This window comes from Drosophila pseudoobscura, chromosome 2 (assembly GCF_009870125.1).
Source record: "Drosophila pseudoobscura strain MV-25-SWS-2005 chromosome 2, UCI_Dpse_MV25, whole genome shotgun sequence".
NCBI classification, from domain to species: Eukaryota; Metazoa; Arthropoda; class Insecta; order Diptera; family Drosophilidae; genus Drosophila; species Drosophila pseudoobscura.
The window spans coordinates 31,113,109-31,130,695 of NC_046679.1; the positions used below are offsets into that span (position 1 = coordinate 31,113,109).

At 43.0% G+C, this 17,587-nt stretch overlaps 4 protein-coding genes across 8 annotated transcripts; 2 read left to right on the forward strand and 2 right to left on the reverse strand.

Annotated features, from left to right (window-relative positions):
* The first annotated feature begins 1,260 nt into the window (after positions 1 to 1,260).
* On the forward strand, positions 1,261 to 6,099 carry HHEX (Hematopoietically expressed homeobox). The gene is made up of 2 exons (XM_001360021.4): positions 1,261 to 1,960; positions 5,532 to 6,099. Exons 1-2 carry the CDS (start codon positions 1,471 to 1,473, stop codon positions 6,032 to 6,034), a joined length of 993 nt encoding a protein of 330 aa, XP_001360058.3. The 5' UTR covers positions 1,261 to 1,470; the 3' UTR covers positions 6,035 to 6,099.
* dmrt93B (doublesex-Mab related 93B) lies at positions 6,093 to 8,389 on the reverse strand. The gene is made up of 3 exons (XM_001360022.4): positions 7,944 to 8,389; positions 6,400 to 6,912; positions 6,093 to 6,342 (listed from the first exon to the last, which is right to left on the reverse strand). The coding sequence occupies exons 1-3, from the start codon at positions 8,199 to 8,201 to the stop codon at positions 6,139 to 6,141; spliced, it is 975 nt and encodes a 324-aa protein (XP_001360059.2). The 5' UTR covers positions 8,202 to 8,389; the 3' UTR covers positions 6,093 to 6,138.
* A 724-nt stretch (positions 8,390 to 9,113) lies between these two features.
* On the forward strand, positions 9,114 to 11,450 carry r-l (rudimentary-like). Its single transcript, XM_001360023.5, has 3 exons — positions 9,114 to 9,390; positions 9,453 to 9,969; positions 10,421 to 11,450. The coding sequence occupies exons 1-3, from the start codon at positions 9,238 to 9,240 to the stop codon at positions 11,230 to 11,232; spliced, it is 1,482 nt and encodes a 493-aa protein (XP_001360060.1). The 5' UTR covers positions 9,114 to 9,237; the 3' UTR covers positions 11,233 to 11,450.
* On the reverse strand, positions 11,335 to 17,146 carry AnxB9 (Annexin B9). 5 transcript variants are annotated; one of them, XM_015182952.2, is made up of 6 exons: positions 17,070 to 17,100; positions 15,145 to 15,208; positions 14,898 to 14,952; positions 13,612 to 14,320; positions 13,370 to 13,551; positions 12,565 to 13,041 (listed from the first exon to the last, which is right to left on the reverse strand). In XM_015182952.2, exons 3-6 carry the CDS (start codon positions 14,925 to 14,927, stop codon positions 12,988 to 12,990), a joined length of 975 nt encoding a protein of 324 aa, XP_015038438.1. In that variant the 5' UTR covers positions 14,928 to 14,952; positions 15,145 to 15,208; positions 17,070 to 17,100; the 3' UTR covers positions 12,565 to 12,987. The 5 variants fall into 5 exon arrangements, with proteins under 5 accessions (XP_015038440.1, XP_015038441.1, XP_015038438.1 ...); XM_015182954.2 differs by lacking the exons at positions 12,565 to 13,041; positions 15,145 to 15,208 and adding an exon at positions 11,335 to 11,552 and having other exon boundaries at positions 17,091 to 17,146; XM_001360024.4 differs by lacking the exon at positions 15,145 to 15,208 and having other exon boundaries at positions 17,091 to 17,146.
* Positions 17,147 to 17,587: the final 441 nt, after the last annotated feature.

The following is a 17,587-nucleotide window of genomic DNA, read 5'->3' on the forward strand; positions in this document are numbered from 1 at the left end:
ACCCATAAAAATCTATTTGTAAATTGGTTAAATCATATTTAGTTCCTAAGGAACACTATCGGAATGAAATCAAACCAAATTGAGTCATTGAGCTAAATCTTTATAAAGAGGTGAGCCATTCCTAAGAGTGAGTCTTGATTCCTGAGTGAAAGGTGTTGCATCGTGTGAAATGAAAACATGGGGATAGTCTCATCTCCACCCCCTCTCCTCCTCGTTCAAAGTACAGCCAAATTATCTAGAAGATACACATGGGTTTTTTTTGGGCAGCGACCTGGAAAACAGAATCATAATGGTATCTATCTGGGGAAACTGTTGAATCAACAGCAATAACAACAATTAGAAGCATTTATAGACGCAGTTTGGTTTGCTTTTTTTATCGCCAAAGCAAAGGCCGAAATCAAAAGTAATCCATCATCTGGGAGGCTTTAAGGGGGAGCCCGAGTGCGAGTACAGCTGATAAGGTGTACACCTCTATTCTGCTTACACCCCCAAAAAATACAAAATAAACACAAAACCCTCTCGGGAATTCAGAATTCTCTCAGCGAATAGAACAGTTATACAAACGCCTACAATCAAAAGAAAGAGAGCCAAAGAGAGATCAGATCCGAAAGCGATGGCTCCTGCCGTCGAAGAGAGGCGCCAAAGGAGGAGGTAAAGGAGCTACTCTCTTTTAATTTTAATTTGTTTACAACAACAATAAACCAAAAACAAAAATAAATACTATCTCAACAGTAGTACAACGAGGAGAAACGAAGGAAAAAGTGCCGACGCAGTCCGATTCTGATAACGGGGTGATTAACAATTACTCGATCAAACGCACCGACCCGCACAGGAATTGTCGCGATTTGAGGTGGGTTGGTGGCCGGCAGCACCCGTTAGGGGTGTTGGAGTATGGGGGCTTTGATTTATATGAGTGCTGGGATCGGATCGCCGCCCCTGATTGGGTGTATACAGGGTCTCAATACAGAGCGGGTATCGCCCGTTGTCGGAGCTGTCGTTGTCTGCAATTGGAAATTGGTGGAATTGGAATTGGAGTGGAGTGCCATCGAGCCATTGGAGCGCCGCGAGCACCTCCTCTTCAACCACCAACCACTATTCCCTTATCAATCTGATGGTAGCGCGCTGGGGCATTATCTATATCGGTTTCTCTCTCTCTCTGCCTCTGCCTGGGTCTGTGTGTGTGTGTGCGTATATCATATCTACATACCGCTCTATTATTGTTAATATTGATATCTACCCATTAGCACAACATTATATGTACAATCTATTATATTCTGTGAAATCAGATTTAGTACAATTTATTGGGCCCTGGCTCTGGTGCTGGGCCTTCTGCTGCCGGTTTCTACTGTTCATCAATTAGTTCATCGCCTGCGGCCAACGCATTCGCTTCGTGTCTGCGCCCCTCGTACCTTCCGATCGTTCGGTGCTCTATAGGGATACGGCTCCGATCCCAACCTTAACACCTTCATCATGGATATTGCTACCAAGTCAAGCAAATCTTCCTTCTCCATAGACAACATATTGGATCATAAGACGCGAGCGAGTCACAGTCCCACCGCCACAGATGCCGCAAATCGAACGCAATCGCGTCGCACCTCTGCCCACAGTCCTGTGGCGGCGACAACATCTGTGGTTACCATACCCAAGGCAACCATGGCCACTGCATCGCCACCCACCACCACATCGGGACCGTCCATCTATGATATATCCCGCGAGACGGTCGCCGCTCAATATGCCCTCAAGAATCTGGAGTCCAGTCAGGTGTTGTCGCCCACGACGCTGCGCTTCAATCCCATCTATCCAGATCCCGCCTCGTTATTCTACCAACAGATGCTGAATCTACAGAAGAATCCTTCGCTCTTTATGCCCCACTTCCAGGCAGCAGCCGTTGCTGCAGCAGCCGCCGCCCAACCGACAGGCTATTGTGATCAATACAGTCCGTTTGCCATGGACTGTGAAGGTGAGTACAAGTAGGGGATCACAGCTACTATAATATAATATAACATACTTACTATACCATATACGTATGGTATGCATAAAGGATAATGAAGGTATATATGGGATAACATGGAGGGGATACATATATCAGAGGCTAGAGAGGATAAAAGGTGGAATATTCCTAACTGACGATCTCTCATAGATATTTAGAAGAACTCATGTAGCTAAAGTTCCTTATGGGAAACTGCAAGATGTTTATTCCGATGGGATTCATAAAGAATTTAGGGATCTTCGAGATTTTCTAAATGGAATGTGAAGAGTGACTAAAGTGGCAACACTCTTCTTACAAGGTGAAGAAAGGATCTCACAAGGATTTGCTGGACATATCTGGGACGTCTATATTCCATATTCCGTATATAATTTAACATTTCCAATGTGAGACTTCCCTGGGTAAAAACTTTCCCCTGGGCATTTTAAATTTTAAATTCCCAATTTCTGAGGTCCACCCACTATTAGCATTCGGTCCTAGATAATTGTGAAATACCGGATATGAGTCAGAGAGTTCGTATCATATATCATGAATGAATGAGCGATACAATTATCAATTATAGGCTAAACATGCTGATAAATGTAGCAACTTTATAAGTACTACTACATTCATAAACAAGTGAGATGTTAATCCCATCAAGATATGAGGAAATGTGTACCTGAAAATTATGAATAGTTTAGCAAATAAATGAGGCAACTTTGGTAAGGTCTTAGGAAATTACAAACACAAATTTCTGTTGAACTTTCACACAGAGTTAGCCAGTTTTTGTATATCTCCAGGGATTAAAGGGTAACCCCTGAGACAGTTCCAAGTTCAAGTCAATGAACTTGATGGATAACAAGCCCATAGTAAGTAATCCCTGACATATGGAAATTGATCGACCTTGATGGGAACAAGTCTGAAAATTATGTTAAAGTCCTCATTGAAATACAGTCTCAACCGTTCAAAGTCCAGCACTGTTCAATCTACCAATAATATTACAATGAGGATCCCACACAAAATGGGCCATAAACATGATAAATGTGTGTGCCCTGTGGGATGTTTGTCAAAGTCAAGTGTTGGCGCCAATGCCACTTGAAATCTAACTTTCTCTCCCCATCTGACTCCCCCCAGTTGCATTCTCAGTGCAGTGTAACGGTAGAATAACAATAACCCCACCCACCTTTTGAGAACTCAGCCAGAAACCAGGGGAAATTGTAATATGTACTGATAAAGTCGCCGCCCTAATTCTACCCCTAACTCTGCCACCCGTCGGGAGTGGACAAACATTCCAAATATTTTTTCGGGGGCCTTATCAAAATGACAAATATTTGAAATTGAGGTGAGAGCCGATCAGAAGCCATAAGAGCTGTGCGTTCATATGGGGTATATGGCATCGCTGGGAAACCAAGTGACAACTTTGGGACTATCTATGGGGGATTAATGTGTCTGAAATCTTCTATAGAATTTGAATAACTATAAAGCAAAACCAGAAAAGGCTTTACTAAGATTAACTATCTATACATATAAGAAGCTATGGGAAGGTTTTAAACAAGAAACAAAGTAAGCTTCATATATAGGTACTCTATGGCTCCCATATACTATGACTGCATAGAGTTTTTTTTGGGAAATGATAAAGAAAAAACCTACACATAATAAAGATTTAATAAGTCATCAAGTGATTCAATAAACTGAATCAATCGATTTCTTTGATACAATAAACTGAATTACTTGGAATATGATCCATTCAAAGGTATTGATTGGACTACTTTTGAATTATTTCTGCTTACGGAATAGCAATTATTCTTTTGCAATTTCATTCCTTAAGGAACTACACTTTCTTTTGGATGGCCTCAACTTTTATAACTTCCAAAATCTATATACATATATCTCTCAAACTTTCTAAATTGGTAGAGTATTCTAGCTTCGGTCTGACAATTGTGGACTTTATTGAACCATTCACATTCCCATTTCGATTTCCGATTTGTGTTTGGCTTATCTAAACGAAAAATGCTATTAGAGGCGATTAATAGGCGCTGTCCATCATCTTCTTGTGGCGACAATTGCCATTTGATTTCGATAAGCTCGTCCGTTGACGACGCTCGTCCGCCGCCCCCTCGGGGGAGTGGATCGGTGGGTGTATGGCTCGACAAGTGCTTGATATGATTTGGTTTTTTTGACATACACATTATAAAATAATAACAAATTCAATTCTCAACGAGTGACAAAAAAAAAAAACAAAACAAAAAGCCACCCGTCTACGGGGTATGCAGTAGATCTTTTTTTAGAATGGGTTAGATGTAGACCAGACCGTAGGACCGGAGCTTATCGCGGTATACGCCACTTAATAAAAATAAACGTTAATAAGCGTATTTGTAATGATTTAAATTATGAGCTCTGTTTATTTTTATGACACTGCAATTTCCACAATATATTGGCAAATGGACATAGGTCCTATCTTTGATACGTGTCTAGGGTTATGAGGTAATTGAGTCCCAAAATATTAGATTAGATCAGAATTATTGAATGAGCGCAATTTAAATCTTTCGACAAGTGCGAATTTCCGTTACGTCAACAGCACAGAGAGCGTCCACCCCACTCTGCGGCAGTGCGTTATCAGCCCACTCGAGGTCGTACCATCGCCATATACTCATACGAGTGCTCGTACAATCGGATTGCTTGTCGGGTGGTAGCCGAACCTCAATTACCAGCAATAGATTCCGCTCAATAGCCCCTGGGACATACTACCACACACTCGTATATGGAAAGGGAGCCGAAACCGAAACCGAAACCGCACTCGTACTCGTACTCGTACTCGTACTCAATTTCTGATTTCATTCATTTCGCAATGGCGACCAAAGTTTTCAGCCCACTTACAAGTGGGCGTTGACATATTCCCCTGATACTGATACCGATACTGATATATACTCCAATACACATGTATAACTTGGAATAGTTGTGTCTGATTGCTTTGATAAGAGCTGTTCGACAGAGTGGGACGCAGATAGATAATGGGGGAATCGGTCAATTGGAGCGACCAATCGAAATTGAATGAGTGTTCCAATTTATATCTAAAAGATAGCTAGCATTTTTATATCAAACAGAAGTTGTTTCTTTCAAGAGTCACTTTAAGGTTTACAAGGAATTTTTGCATAGATATGGAATAGGTGTAGCTTCAATACACATATACCAAAGGTGTAATTAGGGTGACCTAATCGATCAGATGATGAATTTTGTGCTGATAAACCAGACTGGAAATTCAAAGAATCATTTACGGAAATATTTCTGTGGGTTGGGGATTCTAATAAAAATAATTCGGGTATTATACGAATATATCCATCGAGTATTAAAGAAATTGTTAAAAGGATTTGATAAAAATGTGTTTTTCGAAAGATCAGAAAGATATTTGTGGATATGGAAGGGTTTTATATAGAACTAAGAACTAGAACAGATACTTACCTTTCCCTAAGGTATTCCCTTACTCAAAATCGTACCTCAAATCTTCTCTCAACTCCAACTAAAACCTTCCATTTCTCCGCTCTTTCTCCCTCTCTCTCTCTCATAGGCTTTCCCAATCCGGCCTCCGCTGCAGCCGCTCTCTACTGCAATGCCTATCCGGCGGCCAGCTTTTACATGTCCAATTTTGGGGTGAAGCGCAAGGGCGGCCAGATCCGATTCACGTCCCAGCAAACGAAAAATCTCGAGGGCCGTTTCGCCAGCTCCAAGTATCTGTCGCCCGAGGAGCGCCGCCATCTGGCGCTGCAGCTGAAGCTGACGGATCGTCAGGTGAAGACCTGGTTCCAGAATCGCCGAGCCAAATGGCGGCGGGCTAATCTCACGAAACGCAGTGGGTCGGCAGCCGGATCAGCAGGAGCCTCCTCAACGGCGCCCAGCTCCAACAGCAGCACTAGCTCCGCCTACGGCACAGCCCTGACGTTGAGCAGCCGTCGGAGTGGCAGCGGCCAGCAGAGCGACGAGGAGGACCGCATGTATCTGTCGGAGGATGACGAGGACGACGATGACGAGGAGGAGCCGGCGGAACCATTAGCCGACCCCTTGGTCAAGTGAAGCTCGTGGATTGGGATGGGGGGGACTTACTCATAAGATAGTTCAGTTTATAGTTTAGATTAAATAAATTTATTTCAATTAGCATAATGGATGCCTAGTGGACCCTAGTGGAACTGGTAGCTGTCGAGGCAGGCGCAATTCGGCAGCGTGCAGCGTGGTGCCAGGTTCGATAGGTGCCCCATGGTGACCGGAAAGGAGAGCGGCACAAACCATTTGGGGTAGGCACAAATGGCCGCACCTGCTGCTGACGGGTTGCTACCAAATGCGGCACTTGGGGGCTTCAGCTCCATCAGTGGTTTGCTTGGGTACTGCAAGGAGTAGCAGCTTTAGACGACTCCTCTCCAGCGAGGTTTTAACACACTCACCTGATCTGCTATGACCGGCCTGAAGGCGCTGCTCCTTTGGGGCATGGCCAGCTGTAGGCTTTGCATTGAAGTATCTGCCATTGGCAGTAGGGATTTGGATACCTCCATGGAAGCTGTCGCTGCTGCTGGAGAGACATTCTCTATGGCCCGTATCAGGTCGAGATCGCAGCGTTTCAGCACCAGCTCCAGGACAGATCGTTTCCTTTGAGGAAAAAGCTGCGCCAGCATATCGATGGCCGTCTGCGAGACATTCTCCCGTCGGGTAGCACTCAAATCCTGGGCCACCGCCGGCGGCTCACACAGTTCCTCCTGCTGCTGTTGCTGCCTTTCTACCGTCATTTGTTGCTTCTCCAGATGTTCATCTTCCTTCAGTTGCTGGGGAGAACTGGGCTGCGTGACGGTCAGGCCAAAGATGTTGCCCGGCGGCAGGGCATCGATGGAGCGTCCCGTTTTGTTGGCCACCAGACGCATGGCAATCGCATCCTCCACCGCCTGTTGGCGCTTCAGGGCGACCTGAAGGCCACCAAACAATTGAAATTAATATGCGACAAGTGAACATCTTCCTCTGACTCTGTTTCTATTTGACTTTTCGACAAACAAAAGCCACAGCAATTCCTTGGGGTATCACACGTCCCCATTCCTACCCTAATGAAATGCGAGACCAGGCCACACTTGTGCAAACAGTTTTGGTAAGCGGATATTTTGCTCGATTTGTTCCTACGCTTTGACAACTTTCCATCATCATCAGCAGGACTCAGGCCTCGTAGATAGCACCAGGCTGGTTTTCCTGACTAAATCTGTTCTACGTATTCCATTTCATTGGTTCTTGGAGTTGGAATGGGGGTGTCTGCCCATCGGGTATTTGTTTTTGAAATTAGAGCAAGGCGAGCATTTAATCTAAAGACAATATGAATGGTATAGCTTATAGGAATATTCTGCTACAGAATTCGGTGGCAATGATTGATTGAATTGAATTGTAATTGTAAATATTTCGATACTGATTGAAAAATCTTTAAGTTTAACGTATTTCTAGTAAGCGGATCTGTTGAAATTTGTTAGATCTTTTGGAATATGGCTAAACAGGTTGAAGATTCAACAAATTGGAAGGATTTGGGTCTTCAACAGTTAAGTATGAAGATACATTTGTATCTTAATGTATCTATCCATTTGGGCTGTGCATTGCATCGGTTTATAATATAAAATTGGACGTTGATATGCAACGACTGAAACCAAGCCGAAGCCTGTGACGAGCGGATGAGCCGCATAACGCGCGACGCGTGTTGCAGGAAAAGATATTCTAGAAAAATTTGAACCAAATCGAACCAAAAGAACTAAGCATGCATTACAAATTACAAGTACGTTTATTAATAGATTATTAATTAATGTTAGTATTAGTAATTTCTAGAGAGGGGGCAATTAGTACAATTAGTGGATAAAATGTAATAGACCAAATATAGTAGAGCATAAGACCCTAAACGGTTCATGAAAAAATAATTTGATTTACAAAGCGGCAGGAACTGTTTTCATAGTTTCCCCTTGCTTACCTGAGCCGCCATTATGCGTTGCCTCTCGAAGATCAGGACACACTTGGCACACTTGCAGTTCTTATAGGTGCAGAGCTTCTTGTGGCCTCTCAGTTCCGATATAATGCCATGATTACGACAGCGGGCGCACTTGGGGACTCGATTCGCGACCTTGGGCTGCGGGGACTCTACTATTTTAAGACTTTTGGAGCTTGAGCCTGCTAAACGAGAACGCTTGCTGGGCACCTCACTAATAGAACCATCGTTGACACTGGCCATGGTGTTTCGTAGCCGTGAAAGGAAAAGACTCAATTAAAACTGATAATTGACCAAAGAAGTTGCAGTGGCGTCGAGGAAGATATTTGTGGCTTTGTTGGGGGCAAGCGAAAAGAAACTAAATTTTGGAAACACTTGGACCCAGGATTTGGAATTGTTTCAAAGCCAACTTGATGCTGAAGCTTTGTTGACTTACGCAGGCGCTTTGGCTTTGCGAGGACTTGCCAAGTTTTTTGTGATTCCATTGGTGGTTGCTTGGAATTCAGACTCCACCCATAAGACTCTGGGTGGGGGTTGTGGGAGGAGCAAAAATTCCGAGTCTCTAATGATTGGTAAAAATAGAATAGGAATAGTTTATGGTATATTGTTAGTTTATATTTATTCAAATTACAAATAAATCCGTTGGCGCCAAACAAGTTCAAAAAAATATCATAGGAGTCTGATAAGACGAAAATATCGATACAAATAGATCCCGCAAAAAACTTACCGATATATACAGTTCTTATAAGCAGTGTTGCCAATTTAGACATTTTATAGCTAGTACCGGGTAAATTTATATAGCTATGTGTCACAATTTCGTTTTTTTTAATGCAATTTTTGTGCATTATGTGGCGCAGCTAGTAATATTCGACGGAATATCCAAATCGAGGAATATGATTTCCGATCATGAACACAGAACGGTTAACCCATTGCCGACCAGTGGGTATTAAAGTGCAAACTACGAAAATTATAGATCTTGACGAATTTTAGCTTAGTTCAGGTGAAAGATATCGTGGGGTTTTTGCAACTGGATATCTTCGATATGCAAGATGAATTTAAAATCAGTAATATTTTCCGCCATTTCTCTCAAGTCGTTTCACTGTTTAAATAGAAGGGGCTTCAGTGGGCTAAGTTCGTCTTATCAGCGGTCACACTGTATTTCTGTTTCCCACAAACCACTGTTTCCCATCACAAAGTTCCAATTGGAGATAGCCAGCTAGCACGTGTCCCCAAATAGATCGACTTGTTGTTTGACTAGATTTAGACTCTGCCGATAATAATGGTTGCCCAGGAGTCCGATAAAATGAAGGCGCTCGCGCTCAAGTTGTTCGAAATCAATGCGTTCAAATTCGGCGACTTCAAGATGAAGGTGGGGATCAATTCGCCGGTTTACTTTGATCTACGTGTAATTGTCAGCTATCCGGATGTGATGGTGAGTGTTTGTGCGTGTGGCTGTTTCTGTGATATCATCATTAGTGTACTTAATTTCCCTAGCAAACAGTCTCGGATTTGCTGGTGGAGCACATCAAGGAAGTGCAATTGAGCGCCAAGCATGTATGCGGCGTGCCCTATACGGCCCTGCCTCTGGCCACGATCGTCTCCGTGCAGCAGGGCACGCCGATGCTGGTGCGGCGGAAGGAGGCCAAAGCCTATGGCACCAAGAAGCTCATCGAGGGCATCTTCAATGCTGGGGACACCTGTCTGATTGTCGAGGATGTTGTCACATCGGGCTCAAGCATCCTGGAGACAGTTCGTGATCTGCAGAGCGAGGGTATTGTGGTTACCGACGCCGTTGTGGTAGTCGATCGAGAGCAGGGCGGCGTGGCCAACATAGCCCAACACGGCGTGAAGATGCACTCCCTCTTCACGCTGTCCTTCCTGCTGAACACCCTTCATGTGGCGGGCCGCATCGAGAAATCGACCGTGGACGCGGTGGCCAAGTACATAGCCGCCGTCCAGATTAATAGCGATGGCTCTTTCGTGGGTGGCGATAAGCCCGATGTTACCGGAGGTGTGTATGCTCTATATTTTTTTAGTTCCCCCCCAGATATGGTAAAGATAATGAATACATGACATGCGCGCATGTACGGTTTAGTCGGTCCCGATGAGCTCTGATTGCCCAGCGGCCACAAATCCCCATGCCCCCGGTCTGATTCAATTAGGGACGTGCCATAAACTACCGCCTAAATTAGCTTTTATTTTCCCTTTGATATAAATATTTGTTATACTGCCGCCATAAAAGCTGTTTCGCCCGACTGGTTTCCAATCTGCCTTGAGTAGAGAGCGACAAGATCAGGTTTGAGGCTACTTAAAGCCGGCACGTGATGCCAGAAAGCGTTCAATGAATTATGTCATGCTTATCAGCTAATCGAGTGCCAAAGACCCTCTCCAATTGAATCTATTTAAAGGCATTCTCCCTGCTGATACTAAAAATACGCAAACGTTTTTGTTTCTTTCGCCAGCCAATGACTTGCAGCGCACCAAACTGACCTACGAGAGTCGCGCCAATCTGGCCAAGAGTGCGGTGGCCAAGCGCCTTTTCAACTTGATGGCCAGCAAGCAGACGAACCTCTGCCTGGCCGCCGATCTGACCAAGGCCGACGACATCCTGGACATAGCCGACAAGTGCGGCCCCCACATCTGCCTGCTCAAGACGCACGTGGACTTTGTTGAGGACTTTAGCGAGGGATTCATTACCAACCTGAAGTCACTGGCCAAGCGGCACAACTTTCTGCTCATGGAAGATCGCAAGTTTGCGGATATTGGCAATACCGTTTCTCTGCAGTACGGCAAGGGCATATACAAGATCTCCAGCTGGGCGGATTTGGTGACAGCCCACACCCTTCCTGGTCGAAGCGTTCTTCAGGGCTTGAAGGCGGCTCTTGGCCCGGGTGATGCCAGCAAGGAGCGCGGTGTCTTTCTCCTGGCCGAGATGTCGGCCAGTGGCAATCTCATCGACGACAAGTACAAGGAGAACAGCAACAAGATAGCCACCGAAGGTGCCGATGTGGACTTTGTGGCTGGTGTGGTGTGTCAATCCTCCAAGACGTTCGCCTTCCCGGGACTGCTGCAGCTAACGCCCGGAGTGAAGATTGACGAGAGTGTGGACAAGCTGGGACAGCAGTACCAGACGCCCGAGCATGTGATCCAGGAGCGTGGCGCCGACATTGGCGTGGTGGGACGCGGCATTCTGCAGGCCTCCAATGTAGAGCAGGCGGCCCAGACGTACCGCGATCGCCTGTGGGCGGCCTATAAGGATCGCGTAGCCAAGTAAAGACAGAGGCTTCCCTTAGCATTCCGTATTTCAATTTGAATAGAAATTTCCCCCTACATTCGGTTTTGGTTAAATAATTTAAGCGCAACAAAAGACAAATTATTTTCACGATTTTAAAATGCATTTATGAATTAAACTCTAGATAAGAATTTTCCACAGAAAAACGTATCCAATGTTAAGATAAGAGTCACAACAAATAGAAGATAAAGTTACAACAATCGATGTGTGTGTTAATGATACGATAACAATAGTATATTATCTGATTCCTAGTAAGAAGCCAGACACTGCAATACGTAGCTATAGTCGCCGGATATATCGTCCTGTAAATGAAATCGAGAGGAGGAGAACATTGTTGAATCTTGCGTAGTTTTGCCATCGAACTAAGCAAACTTTATTGTTGTTAATAGCAAGCACAATACTATATATATATTTGTGCATATATACAAGTACTATATGCAGAATAATTCACAAGGAAAAACACATGTATACAAAATAAAACACACATAAAAAATCAGTATAATCGAGACGTTAGACGTTATTGCACAGAGGGAATTAGGAAACTACATAAATAATTTCATACGTTTCTTTTTTTTGTTCTTTTAAGTTTGTTATTTCTTCGAAATGCAACATTTTCTGTTTTTTTTTTGTTTTTGGCTTTTTCTATTTTAGCAGTTGGGGGGGAAATTTGGGTGTATATATCGTATGCTGGCTGGATCCGCTCTACCAAGCCGCTAGTGTGACTAGCACATATCCAATATCGGTTTCCGCATCCTCCTGTGATGTTTGCAGGAAAGATAGAAGCGTGAAAAGAGCAAATATCAGAGCATTTTATTTTGTATACATTGCTTAAGGCTTGGCTTTAAGCCATAAGTAATTCTTTGTAAGAGAATGTTATAGGTTAAAATCGTGTAAAATGGTTGAAGGAAGGAATTCTTGGTGCTATTAGCATATATATTTATGATCTGATAGCAACATACATTTAAATTTGCGCGCGTTTTCTTTGTAAGTAACATGTACATGCCATCTACACGACATGTACTTTACATGCATAAGCAGTGTAAATGAACATTAGCGGAAAGCAGTGTAGGCAGTGTAAATGGCTTGAACTTACTTTTAAATTTTAAAGTACGTTATACTGATCAGGAATATATATCTATGAGAATAACCGTTTTTTTCTTCCACACACATATCTTATATAAATTTTAAACCTTGAAAAACCACTGCCCAAGTTAATGAAAAGTGTTAAGCGACCAACAGAGCGCTGTTAGTAACATGACAGGCAGTGCAGTATATCCACAGAAACTCAAATTGAATTTTATATTTTTTCATCGTTTTTTTTTTATTTTGTTGCGTTTTTTAACGATTTAAATAGCAAATGAGACTCGAAAAACAAAACAAAACCATAGCATAAGCTAAAACATAGTCAAATGTTATATATATATGTATAAGGATAAAATTATGTGCATGTTTCGTGCATAGTTATAATAATTAACATGATGCGAGAGACGGTAGAACTGATTTGTAGAACTGAATCTAATTCTGTGGGCCTTAAATGCACTGTACATTGCTCGTCTTCTTGAAAATCTTGTTCCAGTATAAAATCTACACGAAAGTGTTTAACTATTCGATATCTGAACTCTCTCTTTTTGTACATTCTATTAAGTGTATGTGATAGATAGCTTAAGGCTTGGAACAGACGACAGTGAAAAGGTATTGTTGGAGCTGATTCTTGATTTTTGGTTGGGGGTTTCTTTTCTAGAATCCAACAATGGCCAATAGGGCGCGCTTATAATCGCCAGATGTGTCGCCCTAAAAATATAGAATATGCCACGTTTTAATGTTTTTTTGTATGCACACAAATGAAATTAAATCAAGTTTAAGGGAAAGTTATGGCATTGCGGGAAAGTACTGGGAAAATATCTACAGAATAGATCGATGCATTGCGGATATAGAAGAATGAGTTATGAGGTTTGCATTAAAAAAAAAAAACAGCACCAAAGGCAGCTAAATGATTAGATGGTATATATATCTCTCTGACAGATACGCATTCGATGAGGTGTTATTTTTGGGGTATCACACCCCGTGCAAGGCACAATCAAATGAGTTAATTATAGGGATAGTAAAAATCGGTATTTACCTTGATCCACGACTCCAGGCTCTTGCCGTACTTGTTCTGGAATGCCTCCTTGATGTCACCCAGATCGATCTCCGAGCGACTGACAACGATGCGGATTAGCGTCTTGTCCTTGGTGCCCATGCCAGCCATGGAATCGTGCAGACGCTCCGAGAAGTAATCGATCTTGGACTTGCAGCACTTGACTATAGGAAGAATTTTAATCATAAGTAAAGAATTCAATCAGTTAGGAGTCCAAAACGTACCAATGGCAAGGAATCCCTTCTCCACAGAGCCACTGAATTCCTTCTTGATGGCCTTCTCGATATCGTTGCCGGACAGGTTCTCGTATTCGAGGAAGATCTGACGCAGCTGCTGGTATGAGCGGGTGATGAGGATCGAGTTGAAGGTGGACTCATCAGTGCCCCACTGTCCCTCGCCGGCGTCGTGCAGAGCCTGAGCATCGGCGATGGCCGCAGCCTCATCGACGCCCTGGTTCTCGTCACGATTGCCTTGGACGAGGGACACGCAGAGCCGCTTGAAGTGTCCACTGGTGTCGCCCTTCAGGTCCGACTCCAGAGACTTGCCAAAGCTCTGCTCGTAGAACTGGGCAATGGTCTTGATGCCATAGTTGGAGAGGGTGCAGAGGATCTCAATGATGGCCTCCTCATCGGTACCCACTCCGGAGATGGCGTCGTGCAACTCCTGGGCATAGAACTGTGGCAGCGGTGTCATCAGAGCCAAAATCACATCCTCGAACTTGCCGCCCAGCTCCGACTTGAGGTCCGAAATCAGATCCTTGCCGTACGAGGTCTTAAAAGCCTCCGCAATCTCCAGACGCTGCACAATGCCGCGACGGGCCAGGATTTCAATGATCGCCTTCTCATCGGTGCCGAAGCCCTTCATGGCCTTGCGCAGGATTGCCGCATCCTCAACGGGATCGAAGGGATCTGCCGGGTAGACAGTGGGTGTGCACTAAAGATATAGAAACCACAGAGATTGAGTAAGTAAGTGAGTAACAAGCCTGAGTAATTCCTTATCACAGAGGGAGAGTGCGGCTGATGAATACTTGTGTATTTTTCTACATATGTGAGGCACGTAATACCCGTAAAGGTTCTGCTCTCTGACTCAGCAGCATTAAGCAGAACAATGTTTTTAGAACTTATTTATACTATACCTTTTTCCTTTTGTTATGCTAATTTAGCTTTGCATTGTACATTATCTGCGGTTTTTTCTTTTTTGGCACTGCTGTCAAGCTCTTATCAAAAAGAGACCTGATAGGAATTCCCAATCAACGGCACCTCATGGCCTATCTGTCAGTACTGGTTTTTCAGTAATTATCTCGACTACGAGTACTCTATACAATTTAATGAACGTGTAATTGCTCCAGTAAATTACAGATAATTGGTTTTTAGATTAAAGGAAAGACTTGGACTTTGTATGAATGGGATATCTTTCAGTGCAGAGAAACACCCTCTTTGGCTTAATAATATTAAGAAATAGAATACAATTCCTTCCCCAGATCCCCAGATTGAATCCATTCTCTACTCACCTTGAACGGATAGTATTCAGCGGAGCTCATTTTGATTTGGTTGTTTGTGGAAAATCTGTAAATGGCATAATAATAATAAATAATAATAATAATAAAGCATAATTATTATTAAATATTTGATGTGTAAAAGGAAACCAAATCGTGCTAGAGGTCGCATGGGAGCTAAAGAACGTGTTCAAACTCAGGACCGGGGCCCTGCCCTATGACATCATTCTAGAGGGCCATTTTCCCCATTGATTTTACGTACCCAAAGAGCCTGATGTTTTTCTAGTTTTATTTCTGCTTCAACCCGAACCAAGTTCAACGAAAAACTGGAAAGGAAAGTGAAAGTTTTCAGTGGTTCGGTAGCTAGGGAAATGGAACTTAAATTGGGCTTGGGCTTGTCTGATAAGTATAAATGTTGTTTCGTGATAGCCGCAATGAGCAAGACGAAACCCACACGAAATGGCCTTATAAACGGATGAGCTCATTCCGTTCTGCTGTGGAACACATTGCGGACATGACACGTTTATGGCCAAGAGAGAGAAAGCTTCAGGGAAATGCCGCCACCCAGCCGACATACTATCCGCATCACCTGCCTCTAGCATAACCAGTTGGGTTGTCAACTGGGACACTATCTTATTTATTTTTTTTGTTTTGGCACTTTGAGCTGATATAATCCGGAAAATCAATAGTGCCAAATTACTTTATAGTAAATGGTATTTTTGAACCAAGTTTCGGCGGGGGACATGCACATGTTGCGCCAGAAATATGCGTATGTTTTGCCAAAGTAGAAAGTCAACAAAAGATACAACAGAAAAAAACAACATTGAAAAAAGCAAAGACGTGGCGAAGCTTCCAAACAGGCCAAAACCATCAACAAAAACGCCTCTGCAGGCCAAAAGCTATAGAGCTATAAACAAACAACAATTTTCTTGGCCCCAACCGTAAGATATTGTAGCTCTGGAACCGGTTGTTCTGGATTGTACATACATCTGCTTTTTTTTTGTGTTCAGACACAAAATTTATTGTTTTTTCTGGCAAACAAATTTTTGGAAGTGATGGAAGAACTTGAAAATCAAGAGACGACCACTTGAATGCCCTTCATTGGGGATGGATGGGTTAGACATCCAATTATTCATTCATGACGTTCTTCTATAAATAGCCTCCAAATGATCATTAAGTGTGAATCATAGACTCGTGAGATCTGTGACGTCAATGTGAAGCTTTAGACGTGACTCGAGTTTTGAGACCGGAGAGAAAACTAGACAAAATGGGCCTTTAGAGAGAGCTCTGGAAATGGTCTAGCTCGTGACTCGTTCGAAAATGTGTGAATAATTTCATAAACAAAAGCTTTCCGACTTCGAACAACTCTTTTCGGACTGTACCTCGAATTTATATTCACGAATGTGTTTTATAGCTATGTTTAATAACTTAGTCGGTAGTAAACCTTGATGGCACACCTTTATAATTGCTCGACCTAAAATGCGATACCAATTGCAAGCAAAGGAATGTCACTTGACAACATACGATGCGATATGAGTAATACTATGTACTGGAAGCCTATGGTGTATATAGTGCACTTGTATAGATGTGTCTGACTGTAGTTGGAATGGAAGCTTCCTGGGTGTGCAATTGAAGTTGATTGAATTAAGTAGAGAGATCGGATAAGCAGCACGATTCTTTTTTATTCTAAAGAACTCAATTGGAAATACTTTCGAAAAAGTAAAATAGAGTAAAATTGAAACGAGATGAACCACAAGTCACACGCGTCTGCGGCTGGGAGAGGAGAGCACAAAGCGTTAGAGAGAGAGCGAGACCGAGACCCCACCACATTTGATGATGTCATCTTTGGCTAGCAAATTAAGTGTTTTTTTTCTCTCCTTTTATCTGGTTGTTGTTGAAAGGGGCGGCGCAAATTTCAATCGAAAAGTAAATAAATGTGAGATTTCATCTCTCTCTGGGTCCCAAGGTTGTGGCCACGTCCACGTTCAAGTGTTCTCTAGCTAATTCCCAGAATTACTCGTATGGTAATGCCCTTGGCATACGAAATCATACACTTTCTTTTGCACTTTTCGTTTGTTTTTGCACTTTTATTTTGTTGGTGGTCAGACAATACGACACAACGGGGCGGGACACAACGGGAACTAACAAAATGGGTAATCTAGGAGTGAAATTCCACAATAAATTTACCAAGTGATATTTTTAACGTACAAACTTTTCGAAGCGAACTGTAAGCGAGAGAAGAAAATACTGAATCATTTGACGCTCGCGGTCGTCACTTTTATATGTGGGGCTCTCTCTCACTGTGGGGCCGCTGCCGCTTCCATTGGAATCATTGGAAGTGTAAAAGCCGGTGTATGGGATCCAAAAGAGAGAGAATGAGAGGGAGTATTGGGGTGTTGGTGAGTTGGCGTCTTATGGGGGGCATCGCTGGTTTACAGAGTAATTGAAAATATTAGATTTTTCACTGGTTCTCGGATGAAAATTGATTAAATTATAATCTATACACAGATTCCAATTAATTAATAGCATTATAAAGTTCTATGTATAAAGCTGTGTGTGCAGATCTCATCTAGATTGGAAAACCATGCTCTCCTACGCTCTAGGCAAATACCGTATCTGGATGAATCACCAGATCAATGGAAGCTGCTGATGCGATAACCATGACGTGAATCTTAATATAGCTTTGATATTTACATAGTAATAAT

What these genes read in the sequence shown, in the direction of transcription:
- HHEX (XM_001360021.4), top strand. Translation starts at nt 1,471, where the DNA reads ATGGATATTGCTACCAAGTCAAGCAAATCTTCCTTCTCCATAGACAAC. An exon ending in GTTTGCCATGGACTGTGAAG is followed by an intron (nt 1,961 to 5,531) that starts GTGAGTACAAGT and finishes TCTCTCTCATAG; the next exon opens with GCTTTCCCAATCCGGCCTCC.
- dmrt93B (XM_001360022.4), bottom strand. Translation starts at nt 8,201, where the DNA reads ATGGCCAGTGTCAACGATGGTTCTATTAGTGAGGTGCCCAGCAAGCGT. An exon ending in AACGCATAATGGCGGCTCAG is followed by an intron (nt 6,913 to 7,943) that starts GTAAGCAAGGGG and finishes GGTGGCCTTCAG; the next exon opens with GTCGCCCTGAAGCGCCAACA. An exon ending in GGCCGGTCATAGCAGATCAG is followed by an intron (nt 6,343 to 6,399) that starts GTGAGTGTGTTA and finishes TACTCCTTGCAG; the next exon opens with TACCCAAGCAAACCACTGAT.
- r-l (XM_001360023.5), top strand. Translation starts at nt 9,238, where the DNA reads ATGGTTGCCCAGGAGTCCGATAAAATGAAGGCGCTCGCGCTCAAGTTG. An exon ending in TCAGCTATCCGGATGTGATG is followed by an intron (nt 9,391 to 9,452) that starts GTGAGTGTTTGT and finishes TAATTTCCCTAG; the next exon opens with CAAACAGTCTCGGATTTGCT. An exon ending in TAAGCCCGATGTTACCGGAG is followed by an intron (nt 9,970 to 10,420) that starts GTGTGTATGCTC and finishes TTCTTTCGCCAG; the next exon opens with CCAATGACTTGCAGCGCACC.
- AnxB9 (XM_015182954.2), bottom strand. Translation starts at nt 14,927, where the DNA reads ATGAGCTCCGCTGAATACTATCCGTTCAAG. An exon ending in CTGAATACTATCCGTTCAAG is followed by an intron (nt 14,321 to 14,897) that starts GTGAGTAGAGAA and finishes CTATATCTTTAG; the next exon opens with TGCACACCCACTGTCTACCC. An exon ending in GAAGGGATTCCTTGCCATTG is followed by an intron (nt 13,552 to 13,611) that starts GTACGTTTTGGA and finishes TTCTTCCTATAG; the next exon opens with TCAAGTGCTGCAAGTCCAAG.